This window comes from Bombus impatiens, unplaced genomic scaffold (genome assembly GCF_000188095.3).
Source record: "Bombus impatiens unplaced genomic scaffold, BIMP_2.2 scf_0914, whole genome shotgun sequence".
NCBI classification, from domain to species: domain Eukaryota; kingdom Metazoa; phylum Arthropoda; class Insecta; order Hymenoptera; family Apidae; genus Bombus; species Bombus impatiens.
In genome coordinates this window covers 49,278-63,557 of record NT_177333.1, presented here as the reverse complement: position 1 = coordinate 63,557, position 14,280 = coordinate 49,278, and the positions used below count along the sequence as shown (strand labels likewise).

Sequence of the window (14,280 nt, the reverse complement as noted above, 5' to 3'; positions counted from 1 at the left end):
TTCTAATTTAATTTTTTCCCCAGATTTCATTCATATTACTTTCACGTATTGCGAATTTTCCTTCCACGGAAGTTGGACCATATCAATTCGATGCATCGATAGATTAACCTCCGAAGAATTTCTGCAATAATCTTGCGAACAGTTTATCCGCGATGAATCATTCTGAAAATCGCGAAAATTGTCACATATCCACGCGAATATTTTAGTTATCGCTCTTCTTTAGTAATTTATACATAAACATTGTCTCTTAGCATTTCCCAGGTAAAAAGTAAATACGTTATTCACAGTCATAAAAATAAGTGTTCTATTTCAAACATAATCATTTAACTCTGTCATACTTAAATACAGAAACAGTTTCCTATACGTTTCTTATATCTAATACATATTTACAGGTCAAATTTGAAAGACTTTACACTGGTAATAGTCCCCAGTCGTTTGCAGACATTAAGGCCGGAAACAATTAGCATTCACGACTCTAAAAGCGCAAATTTTGTAACGTTTGTGTTTTTTACTGTTAGATAGTAAAATTTTAGTTTTTGAAATTTGGTAAAGTATCATACTTGAAAAAGTTTAACGAATATACAAATCTTCATTTGCAGGAGATTAATAAACACGGAAATATTGAATTGTGAAAATTGCGAAATTTTGAAATTTTGGATAGCGAAGAAATCAAATTTAAAAATCATGAACTCCGAACAACCACTGAATATAATATTAATTTTGTGCAGTGAAGAATTATAAAATACGACCATTTTGAGTTGTGACAGTCTGTAAGTTTGGTAAGTTTCGTTTGTAGAGAATCATCAAATTCGGAAATCTTTAATTTTTGGGAAATCACAGAATACAGTGATCTTTGATTACAGAACTCACCATATTAACAAACTTTGTTTTGTGTCAAATCACATAATTAGAAATCACTGAATTATCAAACTTTCAATGAAATCACAAAATTTAAACAAGATTCAAAGTACCTTAAATACTCCATTAAAATTTTCAAGAAAGCCTAAAAATTAACTAATTGAGATATTCAAATATCTAATTGTTTTCTCGCCTCTTTAAAAGCACGACAACAAGAATCCTTTATTCTCGTGCAAATAAAACGGAAGAAGAAACACGATATCAGAGAACCCCTTCGAAGGTGAATCACACAGGTATCTCATATACAACCCTCTCTGCAAAGCTATAGCAACACTTCCGGGTGATATCGGAAGCTATCAATGAGCTCTGTTCAAACGAAATAAGTGATATACTCATGAATCAAATATTCAACATATCAAACGATATATCATCATAAACATAAAAGAAATAAAATGTCTTCTTCGTCTGAGAAGCCACAAAGAAGACACACTGTAAGTACCTGCAAAAGAAGTTCGAATTTTTGTAGTACACCATTAAAAGGGAAACCTAAGCGGCCAAGTAGCATAAGCATATCTGGAGTTGATTCCAATCCTTCCTCGGCAAAAGAACAAAGTAAAAACCAAATTTTAGTTAGAATTTCCGATGGCAAGCAAAAGAGGAAAAAAAGGAAATTACAGCAAAAGATATCGAAATTAAAAGGAACTGTGAGAGGTAATCGTGGGAAAGAAAAGAAGAAAGAAACAAGAAAAAAGAAATGCAAAACGAAGAAATCGATTGTAAAGGTAGATCTTAATACAGATTGGGAAACGTGTAACGAAGATTCCCGTCTACCTCCAATTAACAAATCAACAGAGAAATTTTCCCAAAAAGCTACTTCTGAATCTGACAGTAGTGTCTTGTTTAAAGACTTAAGATCACCAGAAAGGATTCGGGAAGCTCCTTGTTTTGTCGAAGATCGTTTACAGTCACCGATTTTGCTACCGCGTGCATGGGATATCGAAAGTCCAGAAAGACTTGATTTTAAAGAGAATGAAGGTAAACTTCCTGTGAAAGATTTACCTTTTTCTCGTCTATTCGATGATTCTGATGACGAGGAGGATGCATTATGTCTAAGTAATTATTTTATATTAATATTGATATCTTTTATTTAATATTAGAATTTACTAATGTAAAAATTGGGAAGCTTTTTGGAAAAAGGGCCCATAAGAATCTTTTATCAACTATTGATATGTTTCATTTGATAATACCAGAGTCTAGTAATATTAAAGTTGGGAAACTTTCTAGGAAAAGAGTTAATAAAAAAAAATAGTAAATTGAGTAAATTGCACTAGAAGTTTCATATGTATAAATTGATACTTATAATTTAAAGAACTTCATTCCTTTAATGTTTATAAATTAAAGAAAAATTGATAAGTAACAATTCAACTATTTAATAAAAGACCTGCACTTGATTAAACTTAAAAGCTCCCCAATTATTTAAGAAAACAACTGTTTCTCCTAAGATATGTGTATTAATGGTATATTATAACGTTTTTTAGGAAAAGAAAATATAGTTAATACGTATCTAGGTCTCGGAAACAGGGCAAAGAACAAAAATGATATAAGAATCGAAAAATGCAAGCAGTGGTTGAGCAATGTATCAGCTCCAACAACATCAAGTGATATTCTCTGGGATGAATTTGTTAAAAATAATTGTAAAAATATCAGCAGGTATCTTGTACCAACTAGTAACACACAAAAATCACGAATAAAGAAATATAGGCAAACGAGCAACAGGAATGAAAAAGGTATTAAAATATTAACCTCTAAATTCTATTCTGCCTAAATATTAATGCCCACATAAATTAATAAAACCAGATGAATATTCTATAATCCAAAATGATCATGAAGAAAGATCTATTTTTAAAGAGGTTAAATCAGAGTTCCCTGAAGATATGGATATTGTGCGTGGATATTGGGATAAATCTTCGCAAAAATGGGTTCGAGTTCGCTATAGACCCGACGTGTACAATTTTCTTAATAATAAAGAAGATAATTTTGGAGGGATGACTCTAAATCAATTTCTTCAAAAGTGCAGGGATCAAAAAGAACAAGTAGATGAATCAGAATCTTTTTCTAGTTCTCCTCCTGGTTCTCATTCTAGATCGCCTTTTAGTTCCTATTCTGGTTCTCCTTTAATATATTTGCAGAATACTAAAAAAAATGTCAAAGATTTAAAAAGTAATTCGAATAACAAGAAAAGAACAAAAAGTTTTCTTGATGATTTCGAATCGAAGAGATCCAGAACAACAATGGCGAATGTATCAAACTTGGAACTGCAAAGGATAAATCAAATACGTCGATTCGCATTACGATTAAAGAAAAAGAGAATGATGGTTGACAACGAAATGCCTTCAACTTCAAAAGATACTAATTCTGATTGTAGAATACGTTCACTGAAAAGAGTGAGTAAAAATGAATTGGATGACAGAGAAAAAGATAAAAAAAGACTAAGGCTGATCAAACTGAAAGATAAACCTACGATTAAATCGATAGAAATATTAAACGGTGTAAAAAAATATAAACTGGCCGAACGAAAGTAGTGAATCTCATAATTTGTATTTAAATACTACGTGCAAACTATAAATTTATTTATTTATACAATTATATATTTATACTTGAAGAAGATTCAATATTATAGAATATTGAATAATTTATGATTTGTGATATTTTGTCAATGTTATGAAAATTGCGAAAATTGTGAAACTTTTCCTCGATCTTTTTTGTAAATTATGAACTATCTTTTTGATATCGAATTTGTGTTGTGTAAATTATATGTACGTATGTATAATAAGTATCTACGCGTTCGATTCAAAGAAAATATAGTATTCATTCTCGTATACAGAAAAATGATTTTTAATGATTCCTATCCACTGTTTTCATTACTTTCCCAAATTTATTTTAGAATTATTTATCTGTTATTTTCTATTATTAACTATTATTTTGAAAATTTTCTTACAGTTATTTGCATAATCAAGTAAATTGTATTATTCACTCAGAAGTAATTGTAAACTAATTCGATTTTTCTATTTTTTACAATGAGAGAAATATATTCTTTAAAATTGTATTAAATTGGTTATAAAATACATATATATATATATATATATATATATACAATATACAATATACAATATATATATATATATATATATATATATACAAATGCGAAAGAGGTTAAATCACAAACATATGTATGACGCACTTGAAAATTTCTTATAAATCTTGACTATTGAATTTCATAGAATTTCTTAGTTATCCATATCGTTGAAGATGTCGCAGAATTCATTTTATTGTCGTTTCATTTCGGTCCACGTCTAAATTATGCTATAAATTACAACACTTTGATCATCTCGTGAAAATACTTGATTTAGATTTCATAGTATGTTTTCGCTGACGCACTCCATCCTTTTTCTTCTTTAAAGAACATCAAAATAAAAGAAGTTCGCATTAACGGTATGAGTTTCTTCTTTGGCTTCATACGGAGTGTGTTTCTTAAGATGTTGCAACTAATTTGGTTTAGTAAACGAAAATTAACAAATTCATTGAGTATATACGTGAAAACCAATACTGGAAATACATTCCCCGTTGATTTGGACCCAAAATGGGATATAAAGAACGTAAAAGAGGTAGTGGCATTTCAAATGGGAATATCACCTGAGGACATAAAAATAATATTTGCAGGGAAAGAGCTGCATAATTCAACGATAATAGAAGTAAGCCTCGTATATTTTCGAAGATAACTTATTCCCAATACGTATTTTTAAAGTACAGTGCAGTTACAAGTATGATAACCTCACCCCTTAATCAAAGCTTTTGTCATAGGAATGCGATTTGGGTCAACAAAGTATATTACATGCAATTCGAACTTCATCACAGAGGTTAAATAAAAATAAAGGTACTAACACCATTGATGAGTCTTCAGAAATATCTGAATTAAATGATAGCGGAGGAAAGCCAATGAATGAAACTCTTACCGATTTACCATTAGATGAGTCAGATCCACAAGAAAATTTAACCATGGAAGGTAGAATAATCGTAGCCTTTTAAAGGGTAAACACAAGTGGTTAAAGCAAATACTAAATAAATATGACTAGCATAAGATGAGTAATTATGATTTTATATAAATAATATATTATTTATTTTTATATATTTTTTATAGAGAAACATGAAAATCCAGCACATTTTTTTGTATATTGTTCAACACCATGCAAAGCTGTCACAGTTGGTAAATTAAGAGTCAGATGTGCAACCTGTAATAGCGGAGCAGTTACGGTAGATAGAGATCCTCAGTGTTGGCCAGATGTATTACAACCAAAAAGAATAACAGTTCATTGTGAAAATGATTTTTGTCCAGCACCCATATTTGTATCCAGTGACACTGAATCCCAAGTTTTATATGCACGTTTTTATTTCAAATGTGGGAAACATGCTAGTTTAGGAGAAGGAGACGAGGCTGTTCCTCTGTATCTTATAAAACCAAATTTAAGAAGAATACCTTGCCTTGCCTGTACAGATGTTAGGTGAATAATTTGTTGACCTTGATATCAGCAAAAAATAATTAATAACATTTTCAAACATAGGTTATTTATAGGGATATGGTCTTGGTCTTCCCATGTGAAGCTGGCCATGTAACTTGCCTTGATTGTTTCAAAGACTATTGTTCAATTCGTCTAAGAGAACGTCAATTTCAATTTGATGACATTAAAGGATATTATACGCTTCCATGCCCAACAGGATGTCAAAATTCTTTCATTCCAGAAGTACATCATTTTCATCTTCTTACCTCTGAGCAGGTACCTTATATAATAAATATACAAATTTCAAAAAGTCTTTAAATATTAATTATTTATATATGATATAGTACGAACAGTATCAGAGATTTAGTACAGAAGAATATGTTTTACGTGCTGGTGGAGTTTTATGTCCAAGACCAGATTGTGGCATGGGCATTATACCAGAATCACCAGATGATAATAGTGAAGAATGTAGAAAGATTCAATGTATTGGTGGTTGTGGGGTAATTATGTATAGATAAAATATTTTATAAAGTACAAAAATTTTAAATAAATCAAAATATTAATAATATACTTTTATGTTTAGTACGTTTTTTGTAGACGGTGTTTACAAGGCTACCATTTAGGAGAATGTGAATTACAACCATCTGAGTCTTTGAATACAATACATAGATCTGGGTATTCAGTTGATCCACGGAGAGCTAACGATGTATGCAAAATATTCTCCTTATATTATATTTATTCGTTAATCAAAAATGTCATATTTATGATTTTTCGTTTAGGCAAAATGGGATGAAGCCAGCAATAAAACTATTAGAATTTTAACAAAACCTTGTCCAAAGTGTAGAACACCAACTGAAAGAGATGGTACCTTAAAATGTTGAAAAAAGAAATTAAGATGTTTAATAAATTTTCTATTTAATACTCACATATTATTTTCTAGGAGGATGCATGCACATGGTTTGTACTAGAGCTGGATGTAATTACCATTGGTGCTGGGTATGTCAAACGGAATGGACAAGAGATTGCATGGGCAATCATTGGTTTGGATAATTTATAATTATTTATATCATAAAGATATAGAATATTATTTCGTATAAATATAAATTAGAAGAATTAGAAATACAATCATTATTACTATCGTGAATTATACTAGTCAATTATACTAGTCAATTCAAGGTAGTATGTGGAAACAAATTTTATAGGATTATTGGTATCTTTTAAAGTGAGAAATAACATTTTGGTCCTTTTATCATTGTACTATTTTGTAATTATATAAATTATGAATTTATTAAAATCTTGTTTGCTCTGTAAAAACTTCGCTGTGTATGAGTCTAATTAATCATTGTATGTATATATAACAATTATAAATTTGTATATAAATTTTAGCGAGTTGTTACGAACAAAATGTAAAAGTGCCTTCTCTTCATTCTATTTAAGAAATGTATATACATGAGCATTTGTTTATGAATAGATTATCATATATCACAACATGAACAAATCATCTCACAACTTCAGAATACTCTTTTTAATACCGAGGAAGGTATGTAAAATGGTATATATACGTTTACTGTATTTTATTATAACGATTATGTTATCTTTAATACATATTATCTAAAAACATCAAGACACGATTTTAGGACGGATTCATTTTTCAGAAATTGACATTAAATTTGATTAGATAATTACAAAGTATGTAAGTAAGTAACTAATTTAACAATCTATCAGATTAATTAAAGTCTCGTTATTCCGATATTTTTATTTGTGTGTTCGCAATATTTATTTCGATGTTTCTCTTTGTATCTAATTTCTATATACCTATCAATAATTTCAATCATATATATCGCATTCGTATTGCATACAACAGGATACTGTGATTTAATACGACTTGTTCATACTTAGTCACCTAACTATTAAACCAAGTATAGAAATTATCAAGTAGCAACTCCATATCTTAAATAAAATTATTTGTATCACATACAGAAATCAAATTGCTGTAGTTTGTGGTGCAGGCGGTGGTGTCAGTGGAGTCCACGCTGCAGCTTGATGTTCGTTATTCGCAATATCCGAATCTTGCCGGTGATGTCTATCAATCACCGTTGTCAAATATCTCCTGTTTTCATCTGCCTGTACATCATTCAACGTATCCGTGTTTTGTTCAGAATAACTAACAGATATATGATGTTCCTTAGAAGGAGTATCATATTCGACACTAACAGGTGATACTGTTCCAGTTTGTTGAATTGGTTGCATGTGTAACATTTGAGAATGGTGATGCTGTGAGTGACGATCAGGCGTCGTAGATTGAACTGGAGAGGCATGATATTCGTGAACATACTCGTCGACAGAAGGAACAGCATCTGTTCCATTTGGGTGTAGAGAATGATGTAACCCTGTGTGAGGAACTGATGTATAAGATGACATCTGGTGATGTAAATGTAAGTTTAAGTTCAAGTAAGATTGTTGTTGCTGCTGTTGTTGCTCTGACAAAGTTGTAGGATGAATCCAAGCTGAAGTATCGGTGCAATGACTATGCTCTTGAGGGACAGAAGATAAGTTTGATGGTACATATAGAGTACATCCTGTAGCGGTGGTTGGAGACGCAGTTCCAACAACGCCTCTACTGAATACCGCGTGAGAGGATGAGGTTGGTGACGGTGAAGGAGACGTGGGCCATTCCTGCGTGGGCGGTAGGCAAGCTGGATTTAGGTTCTGCAGGGATTCTGGACTGCGTGGTGACCAACCTGGTGCTGCTACATACGCTGTGGAATGCAACAGTTGTACTGAACCGTATGGATCTGTGCGTTGTTCTGTAATAATTATTAATTTCCAATAATATGAGTATTACATACTTCTAAAAATGAAAAAAATATAAAATTAATAACTGAGTTAAGAACTCACCATCTTGAATGTATTTATGTCTAAGAGCGTAAGGCGCCGATCTGCAGGTATTCCTATGGGCAGCTGTAGAAACGGTACAAGAATTAGGGAGATGGTTATTGACCGTCACTGACGCTTGATTTTGTGCGGCCGCAATGGCCGTGGCTGTGTTATATTCGTATCCCATAGTAGGTTGTGGCAAAAACCAAGCGCCGGTGTCTGTAATTCATAATTCGATACTCTCTTAAATATTTCATCAATTATAATACTTTATCAATTATCATGTATTTAATTAAAATTTTAGATAATATTAATAATTCATAATCAACTAACTTACATTGCGGATAGGTTTGCGGATCGGCAGGTCTTTCTTTAGCATCGAGGAACGCTTTCGCGAAAGGATTGTATTTAATTTTCAAATTTGTGACTTCTTCGTTCTGGTAAGCTGTCACCGCTATGAATTGCGTCTCAGGATAACGGTAAGTCAACACCTAAATATCATTTCCATATTAAAATATCTCCAAATGACAGTCCATCATAATTCCAAATTTTCTTTACATATCATTTTTATAATTAGTATTATAATATATTACAAACTGGAGAAATGTATGGAATATTAGTACCGTTCTTTCCTCCACCGCGTCTACACGAACTAGATGAACTCGAGGTTCATATTTGTGTAGGGAGTTTAGCATAATTTGACCGTTTCCATTGGATTTGTTTGTCAGCTTCACTTTAGCGAACGATACCGCTTCTTTCATCCAATGAGATCCAAAATTTGGACTCTCAGGATGGATGTAAATCGGATTTGGTGGGGCGACTTCCGCTTTTCCGCCTGGGACCCATTCCCCGTTAACGTATTTCCATCTATCAATAGAATTTTGAACATTTTTAAACAATACAGGCAATTCAAGAGGCGAGAAACAAGTAATAAGATTTTTAATATTTTAAGAAATATTTCAGCGTACGCGTGAAACTAGAAATTATGCATATTAATAACGATTCTTTCCTCAAACTTGAGAAATTTATTAACGACACAAAAGCATGATTGAGTCTAAAATGATCGAAAGGAAAAGGACACAACAGAGTTCGATTCTGCACTTTGTTACCTGTGTGGATCCACTTGAACGAATTCGAGAAGAAGAGTGTACATAGCTTTCGGCTCCAACCCCCTTGCAACCACTTTGACTACAGGAAACATGCGTCTGAAAGTAAAATCGAAGACGCGGATAAAGATCATAGTTCCATGAAGGATTTTTATTAGCTGCGTGTTCCCTTTATCTTTAACTAAATTTAATTCTTAATGGTACTAGCTACCATAAGACGTTTTGTAAAGTGATAACGGAAGAAGACATCTAAAAGAAAAGCAGGAATTTTATAAACACTAATGAAAGTAACACTGAAGGCGGCGGACAGCAGAAGAATCGAGCCGCCGGCAATAAAATTTTACGATGGCCACAATCCTACGTAAAACATTCCCCCATTTCTGCTGGCGTACCTGGGAACACTGATGCCCGCGCACGAAAAACGCGGTCGACAAACTGTAATCGTTTTTAATAATATACGAATCATAAAAGTAGCCGGCCAGGACACATCGTGGCGAATATCTTTTGATCTACCGACCGAAAAAGCATCGAAGATACTTCCTCTACTCAAATTTGTGCTCACCTTATTTTTCACTTATGCGATTCGAATATTTTTTTCTTTTTTTTTGGTAGGAAGAATGTTGCGTGTCGTGATTAAACCGTGGATTCTTATGCATTTATGGGAAATATTTAAATGCAAAAGTGTTTAAAGTTTAAATATCAAATGGATATAATATGTAAAAATCTACAAGGTATTCATAGTAAATTAGTCGTTATAACGCTTCCAAGATGAAATAAATTTCTATTTAGGTATTGTTTTTTTTTTTTAATTTGTTTGTAAAGATATGAATTTGCATAATATTTTGCGGTTTAATTATATGACACATATATTTGATTATCGATAATATTTGTATAATCTCCTAGTTCTAACTTCGATTTTACGGCGTCTCAGAAAACTAAATATTCTAGTTATCCAGATTTATTAATTCTTAGAATTGGTGGCAAAGGTGAAAATCAAATCGAGATCAACATTTTAAGAATTTCAATCTAGTCACGTATTTCAACTCTTCAAAGTCCAGTTTCAGAATCGATCAAGTTCTACTTCGCTTTATTCTCAGTCGCGATACGTTTTCATGACTTGAAAAGATCTAACTAACTTTTTACAACAACCAACACGGGATATTATTTCGTAAAAAATGGTAATGAACTGATTTACACCATTATGATTCTCAGTCTTCCAATTGATCTTAATCGAATCTTAGAATCGACGAAAAAGAAAAAAATGAAGATGTGTAAAGAATCGGGAAAAAATATTTGTTATCGATCAGGTTTTCCTTATCAATTTGCATTCGCGAAAGAGACTAAGAGCAGTTTGTTGAATTGAAAGGGAAGACTGTTATCCTGTTCTCGAAGCAAACATAGAATATTCATTCGCGTGAATCATCTAAATCTTCGTAGCATTTTGCAATGATCCTTTTTTCCATTCCACAAGCGGCATTTTTTTTCTCTCCTTTTACCCCGGTGTATATGAACTATTATTTTTACCTTCCAGCTTGTTCGCACCGACACTCTAATTAATACATTTTTACGCACGACGGAGAGCCATCTTTGCTTCGGATCTTTCAGCCAGCGGATCCTTCGAGCTCGTCAAATGCGAAACCTATGATATGCTATTTTAAACGTGCAAGTGACTCATCAGCAATTCGTTTATACTTAATGCATCAATGTTTTTTTCCAGTTGACAGTTGCCATAATTTCATTATAAAACAGAATTTGAAACAACCACGGCATCAAACAATAATCTCCGTTGCAAGAGAAGAGAAACGTTCGCGGTGAAATCACTACTTCCTTCGCTGAATTTACTAAGTTTACTTCTACTAATTTTATACATGAATATCTTAATAGGATTCCTAGAAGTTTCACAGACCATCCACTCACCTTCCATTTTTCGTAACAATCATTTCATTGGTCAAACACTGGAACTTGGTCCACAAATCTCTGTCCTCGAGAGACAAAGAAAGAGGCAATCCCTGATTTCCGCTGACAGTCATAGTACCAAGGTTCTGTCCCGAAATCACCGTCCTCTCGTTGCTTCTCTCTTCGTGGTCCTCCTCGACGGTCGTCCGACTTTGTCTTCCAGCGCTGTTCCGTTCCCTTCCACGATCTTCGTGCACTTCCCTCTCGCGATCTCGTTCACAACAGGATGACCGTGTTGGAGAACCAGGTGTAGCCGGTGCTGGCTGCATCTTCTCGTTTCTTTGACGCCCAGAGCTCGTTCCTCGACCTCTGTGACCCGAGCTGCGACTCGGGAGAGGTTCACCAAAAACACTTCTCTCGAGCTTTTTCCTTTTCTACTTCACGATTCAGTTTTCAGAAGAAAAAACGTACAATGTCAGTTATTCTTCGATCCCATACATATATATATGTATGTATGTATATATGCTTAAACGTTTATTATTATCGAACACTATTTTCTAAATCAATCAAGTCACTATTGCCAGATTTGACGAAGACACAAGATGAAAGACGAAAACGGAAGATCAGTGGTAATAGAATACAAGCGAAACTGTTCTTTCCTTGAAACTATATAATCCAGTTCGATTTTCCGAATTAACGATCGTCAAGGATGAAAGAAGAAGAAGAATAGAAGTCGAGGGCGGAAGAAGAGACAAAGCGTCGAAAGAAGGTTGTGAACAAGGATGGAAAATCTATTTCTCGACGAGACTATTCGGTCCCGCGGCCGCGTGGCCGTGCTCGTAACACTTGGGCGCGATATTTCACACTAGTCGGCGAAGACGAGCCGAACACTGACTGCTGACATATCATCGTCTCTGTTCCACGTCTTTTTCCTCTCTGTTGCCACGATGGTAACCGTCCAATCGATGCTTGTGCACGGTTCTCCTGTTCCTTGGGTGCTAATTAAACTCTAAATTAGGAAAGCTCCGGGGCAGCATGGCGGATCCTCGATACCTCCAAGGCGAAATCGTCGATTGGCCACCAGGATCCATGCTTCGTCAGAGCGATTTCACTGGCGGTTAGATTCTTTTCGAAGATAGAGGACATTGGTTGCCGCCTTTCCTACGTTTCCTCAGCCAATCCATGCACGGGACCATTTTACGATTCCACAACGGTTGGTCGATCCTCTGGAAAGCACGAGGCTTGCCAGTCCGCCCACGCGACAGTCGTCGACAGTCGTCTTCGCTGGTACGCGCGTTCCGATCACCTGGAGCTTGCGATCCACGCATCGGTCTCTCTTTCTTCATCGTAAGATTTGTTTGCTCGTTCATCGTGCGATGGTTCACGGGTTTCACGAGGTGTCTGCCGATATTTTCTTGAAATTCTATGATCCAAGTGCAGCCGGAAAAATAAGCGCCGATTAAATAGATCAATCAAGAATCATCGACGAGGAGTCCGAAGATGATAATCGGATTTGAAGAACATCGTGGTATTTGTCTTCCGGATTTCCAACGTGTTACAATATCAATGTGTTACTCGAGATTGTGACGTTCGGCGACACTTATCTGAACAACACCATCGACAATTTGTTTGAAGAAAAGAAGAAATAAGATAAGCTACATAATGGTAATTATGTTTTAGAATAATTAGAAGGTTGTTAAACAAAATGTAGTTACCATTCGTTGAATCATCGGTGTAGTACATGTCAGCTTGTTCATTTCCATTTTACAAAAGAAATATTAGTTTAAAATATTTTTTTATCTTTTTAAATGGGGCTTATCTACTAATAAGCGCAGCTGTTTTTGTTGAGAATTATTCGTTTCTGGAAAATGTCAGAGGAACGTAGCTGCAAGGCGAAACAGTTAACCATTTCGATGGACAGACAGTCTGACTGACCATTTCGAGTCAAATGACAAAAATCAACAGCAAGTTACGTCCGACTGGCCTATGTATCGCGAGTAGATATTTGAGCAGGACCGTTTCTTGTTTGCTATCGTGCGCGGTTTTGGCTGGTAAAGTAACCATTCAGCCCTGACTGATATTTGTCCTAGTAATTTTGTGGAGGGAAAAGTCGCGATATCGGCGCAGCGAAGCCACCAAATACGTAACGGAGAAGTTATCTCTGTTAAACGAACACCATCTAGCCATCGTCGATCCTTAATTTGTTCAACGGTTGCCTGTGCACTTCGGTTATTAGCAAAATCGATGCCATGTGACGCCGACTTTCAAACAGAGGCGAGGAACGGATATTCCATTTGCAGTTTTGCCATTTTGAACATTTTTAATATTTCTAAAATTATCGAAGATCTTTGGATTATTGGAACGCGTAAGATAGATAATTTCTGTGCCAAAGTTCAAAGAAATATTCCATTTTTCTACCTAGAATGATAAATTATTTCAACTACTGAGAAACTTGAATAATAATTGAACAATTTGAGCGCATAAATAAGAAAATTTATGAATAATTCCAGTGGATCCTTGGTCAGAAATGAAGATGATTCTTATACCAAAAATTAAAGAAGAAATCTTCCTTCGGTTTGTAAAATTGATATTTACACGCGCTAAAGAAGCGGCGAATAATTTCGATATTCCTTGAAATTAGGACGCACAAGACTAATTACCATGGGTAAAATAATCATACCAAAAATTAGAGAAGAAATCTCCCATTTTCAGTGCAGGATCCCAAGAATTATTTTCAAACGTAATATCTGGAAAGACTAAAAAATTTGTAAATAATTAAGTATTTGCTAAAACGTCCAGTATGACGCATTTCTGCGTTACTAATTCCTATTTATAATCGTTTTATAGCTTTATTACGCCTTATGTCTAATTAAACAACAGAAAAGTTACCGATACTACATCTCACAGTTGCAATTCCGGGTTTCAGATGCATCAACGGTGGCAATAAAAAAAAAAGAGACGTTTTATCTCGAAAATTTTACAAGATG

General features: G+C 34.1%; 3 protein-coding genes across 6 annotated transcripts; 2 read left to right on the top strand and 1 right to left on the bottom strand.

The window, feature by feature from the left end:
- Positions 1–59: 59 nt before the first annotated feature.
- Positions 60–3,748, top strand: LOC100747577 (THO complex subunit 2-like). Of its 3 annotated transcripts, none has more exons than XM_033323370.1 (6): positions 60–261; positions 393–497; positions 600–779; positions 864–1,971; positions 2,397–2,645; positions 2,716–3,748. In XM_033323370.1, exons 4-6 carry the CDS (start codon positions 1,311–1,313, stop codon positions 3,438–3,440), a joined length of 1,635 nt encoding a protein of 544 aa, XP_033179261.1. In that variant the 5' UTR covers positions 60–261; positions 393–497; positions 600–779; positions 864–1,310; the 3' UTR covers positions 3,441–3,748. The 3 variants fall into 3 exon arrangements, with proteins under 3 accessions (XP_033179261.1, XP_003493021.1, XP_012246412.1); XM_012390989.3 differs by having other exon boundaries at positions 61–261; positions 393–779; positions 2,716–2,951; positions 3,048–3,748; XM_003492973.4 differs by having other exon boundaries at positions 393–779.
- A 308-nt stretch (positions 3,749–4,056) lies between these two features.
- On the top strand, positions 4,057–7,038 carry LOC100747344 (E3 ubiquitin-protein ligase parkin). Its single transcript, XM_003492971.4, has 8 exons — positions 4,057–4,610; positions 4,720–4,921; positions 5,057–5,417; positions 5,489–5,690; positions 5,759–5,914; positions 5,998–6,120; positions 6,194–6,278; positions 6,355–7,038. The coding sequence occupies exons 1-8, from the start codon at positions 4,353–4,355 to the stop codon at positions 6,462–6,464; spliced, it is 1,497 nt and encodes a 498-aa protein (XP_003493019.1). The 5' UTR covers positions 4,057–4,352; the 3' UTR covers positions 6,465–7,038.
- LOC100747463 (T-box transcription factor T) lies at positions 6,977–12,411 on the bottom strand. 2 transcript variants are annotated; one of them, XM_003492972.4, is made up of 6 exons: positions 11,315–12,411; positions 9,401–9,496; positions 8,915–9,158; positions 8,629–8,782; positions 8,313–8,510; positions 6,977–8,221 (listed from the first exon to the last, which is right to left on the bottom strand). In XM_003492972.4, the coding sequence occupies exons 1-6, from the start codon at positions 11,620–11,622 to the stop codon at positions 7,398–7,400; spliced, it is 1,824 nt and encodes a 607-aa protein (XP_003493020.1). In that variant the 5' UTR covers positions 11,623–12,411; the 3' UTR covers positions 6,977–7,397. The 2 variants fall into 2 exon arrangements, with proteins under 2 accessions (XP_003493020.1, XP_033179259.1); XM_033323368.1 differs by having other exon boundaries at positions 8,313–8,375.
- Positions 12,412–14,280: the final 1,869 nt, after the last annotated feature.

What these genes read in the sequence shown, in the direction of transcription:
- LOC100747577 (XM_033323370.1), top strand. Translation starts at nt 1,311, where the DNA reads ATGTCTTCTTCGTCTGAGAAGCCACAAAGAAGACACACTGTAAGTACC. An exon ending in GGAGGATGCATTATGTCTAA is followed by an intron (nt 1,972 to 2,396) that starts GTAATTATTTTA and finishes AACGTTTTTTAG; the next exon opens with GAAAAGAAAATATAGTTAAT. An exon ending in GAGCAACAGGAATGAAAAAG is followed by an intron (nt 2,646 to 2,715) that starts GTATTAAAATAT and finishes TAATAAAACCAG; the next exon opens with ATGAATATTCTATAATCCAA.
- LOC100747344 (XM_003492971.4), top strand. Translation starts at nt 4,353, where the DNA reads ATGAGTTTCTTCTTTGGCTTCATACGGAGTGTGTTTCTTAAGATGTTG. An exon ending in CTTGCCTGTACAGATGTTAG is followed by an intron (nt 5,418 to 5,488) that starts GTGAATAATTTG and finishes GGTTATTTATAG; the next exon opens with GGATATGGTCTTGGTCTTCC. An exon ending in ATCCACGGAGAGCTAACGAT is followed by an intron (nt 6,121 to 6,193) that starts GTATGCAAAATA and finishes TTTTTCGTTTAG; the next exon opens with GCAAAATGGGATGAAGCCAG.
- LOC100747463 (XM_003492972.4), bottom strand. Translation starts at nt 11,622, where the DNA reads ATGCAGCCAGCACCGGCTACACCTGGTTCTCCAACACGGTCATCCTGT. An exon ending in GTTCAAGTGGATCCACACAG is followed by an intron (nt 9,159 to 9,400) that starts GTAACAAAGTGC and finishes TTCTATTGATAG; the next exon opens with ATGGAAATACGTTAACGGGG. An exon ending in TCCGCAAACCTATCCGCAAT is followed by an intron (nt 8,511 to 8,628) that starts GTAAGTTAGTTG and finishes TATGAATTACAG; the next exon opens with ACACCGGCGCTTGGTTTTTG.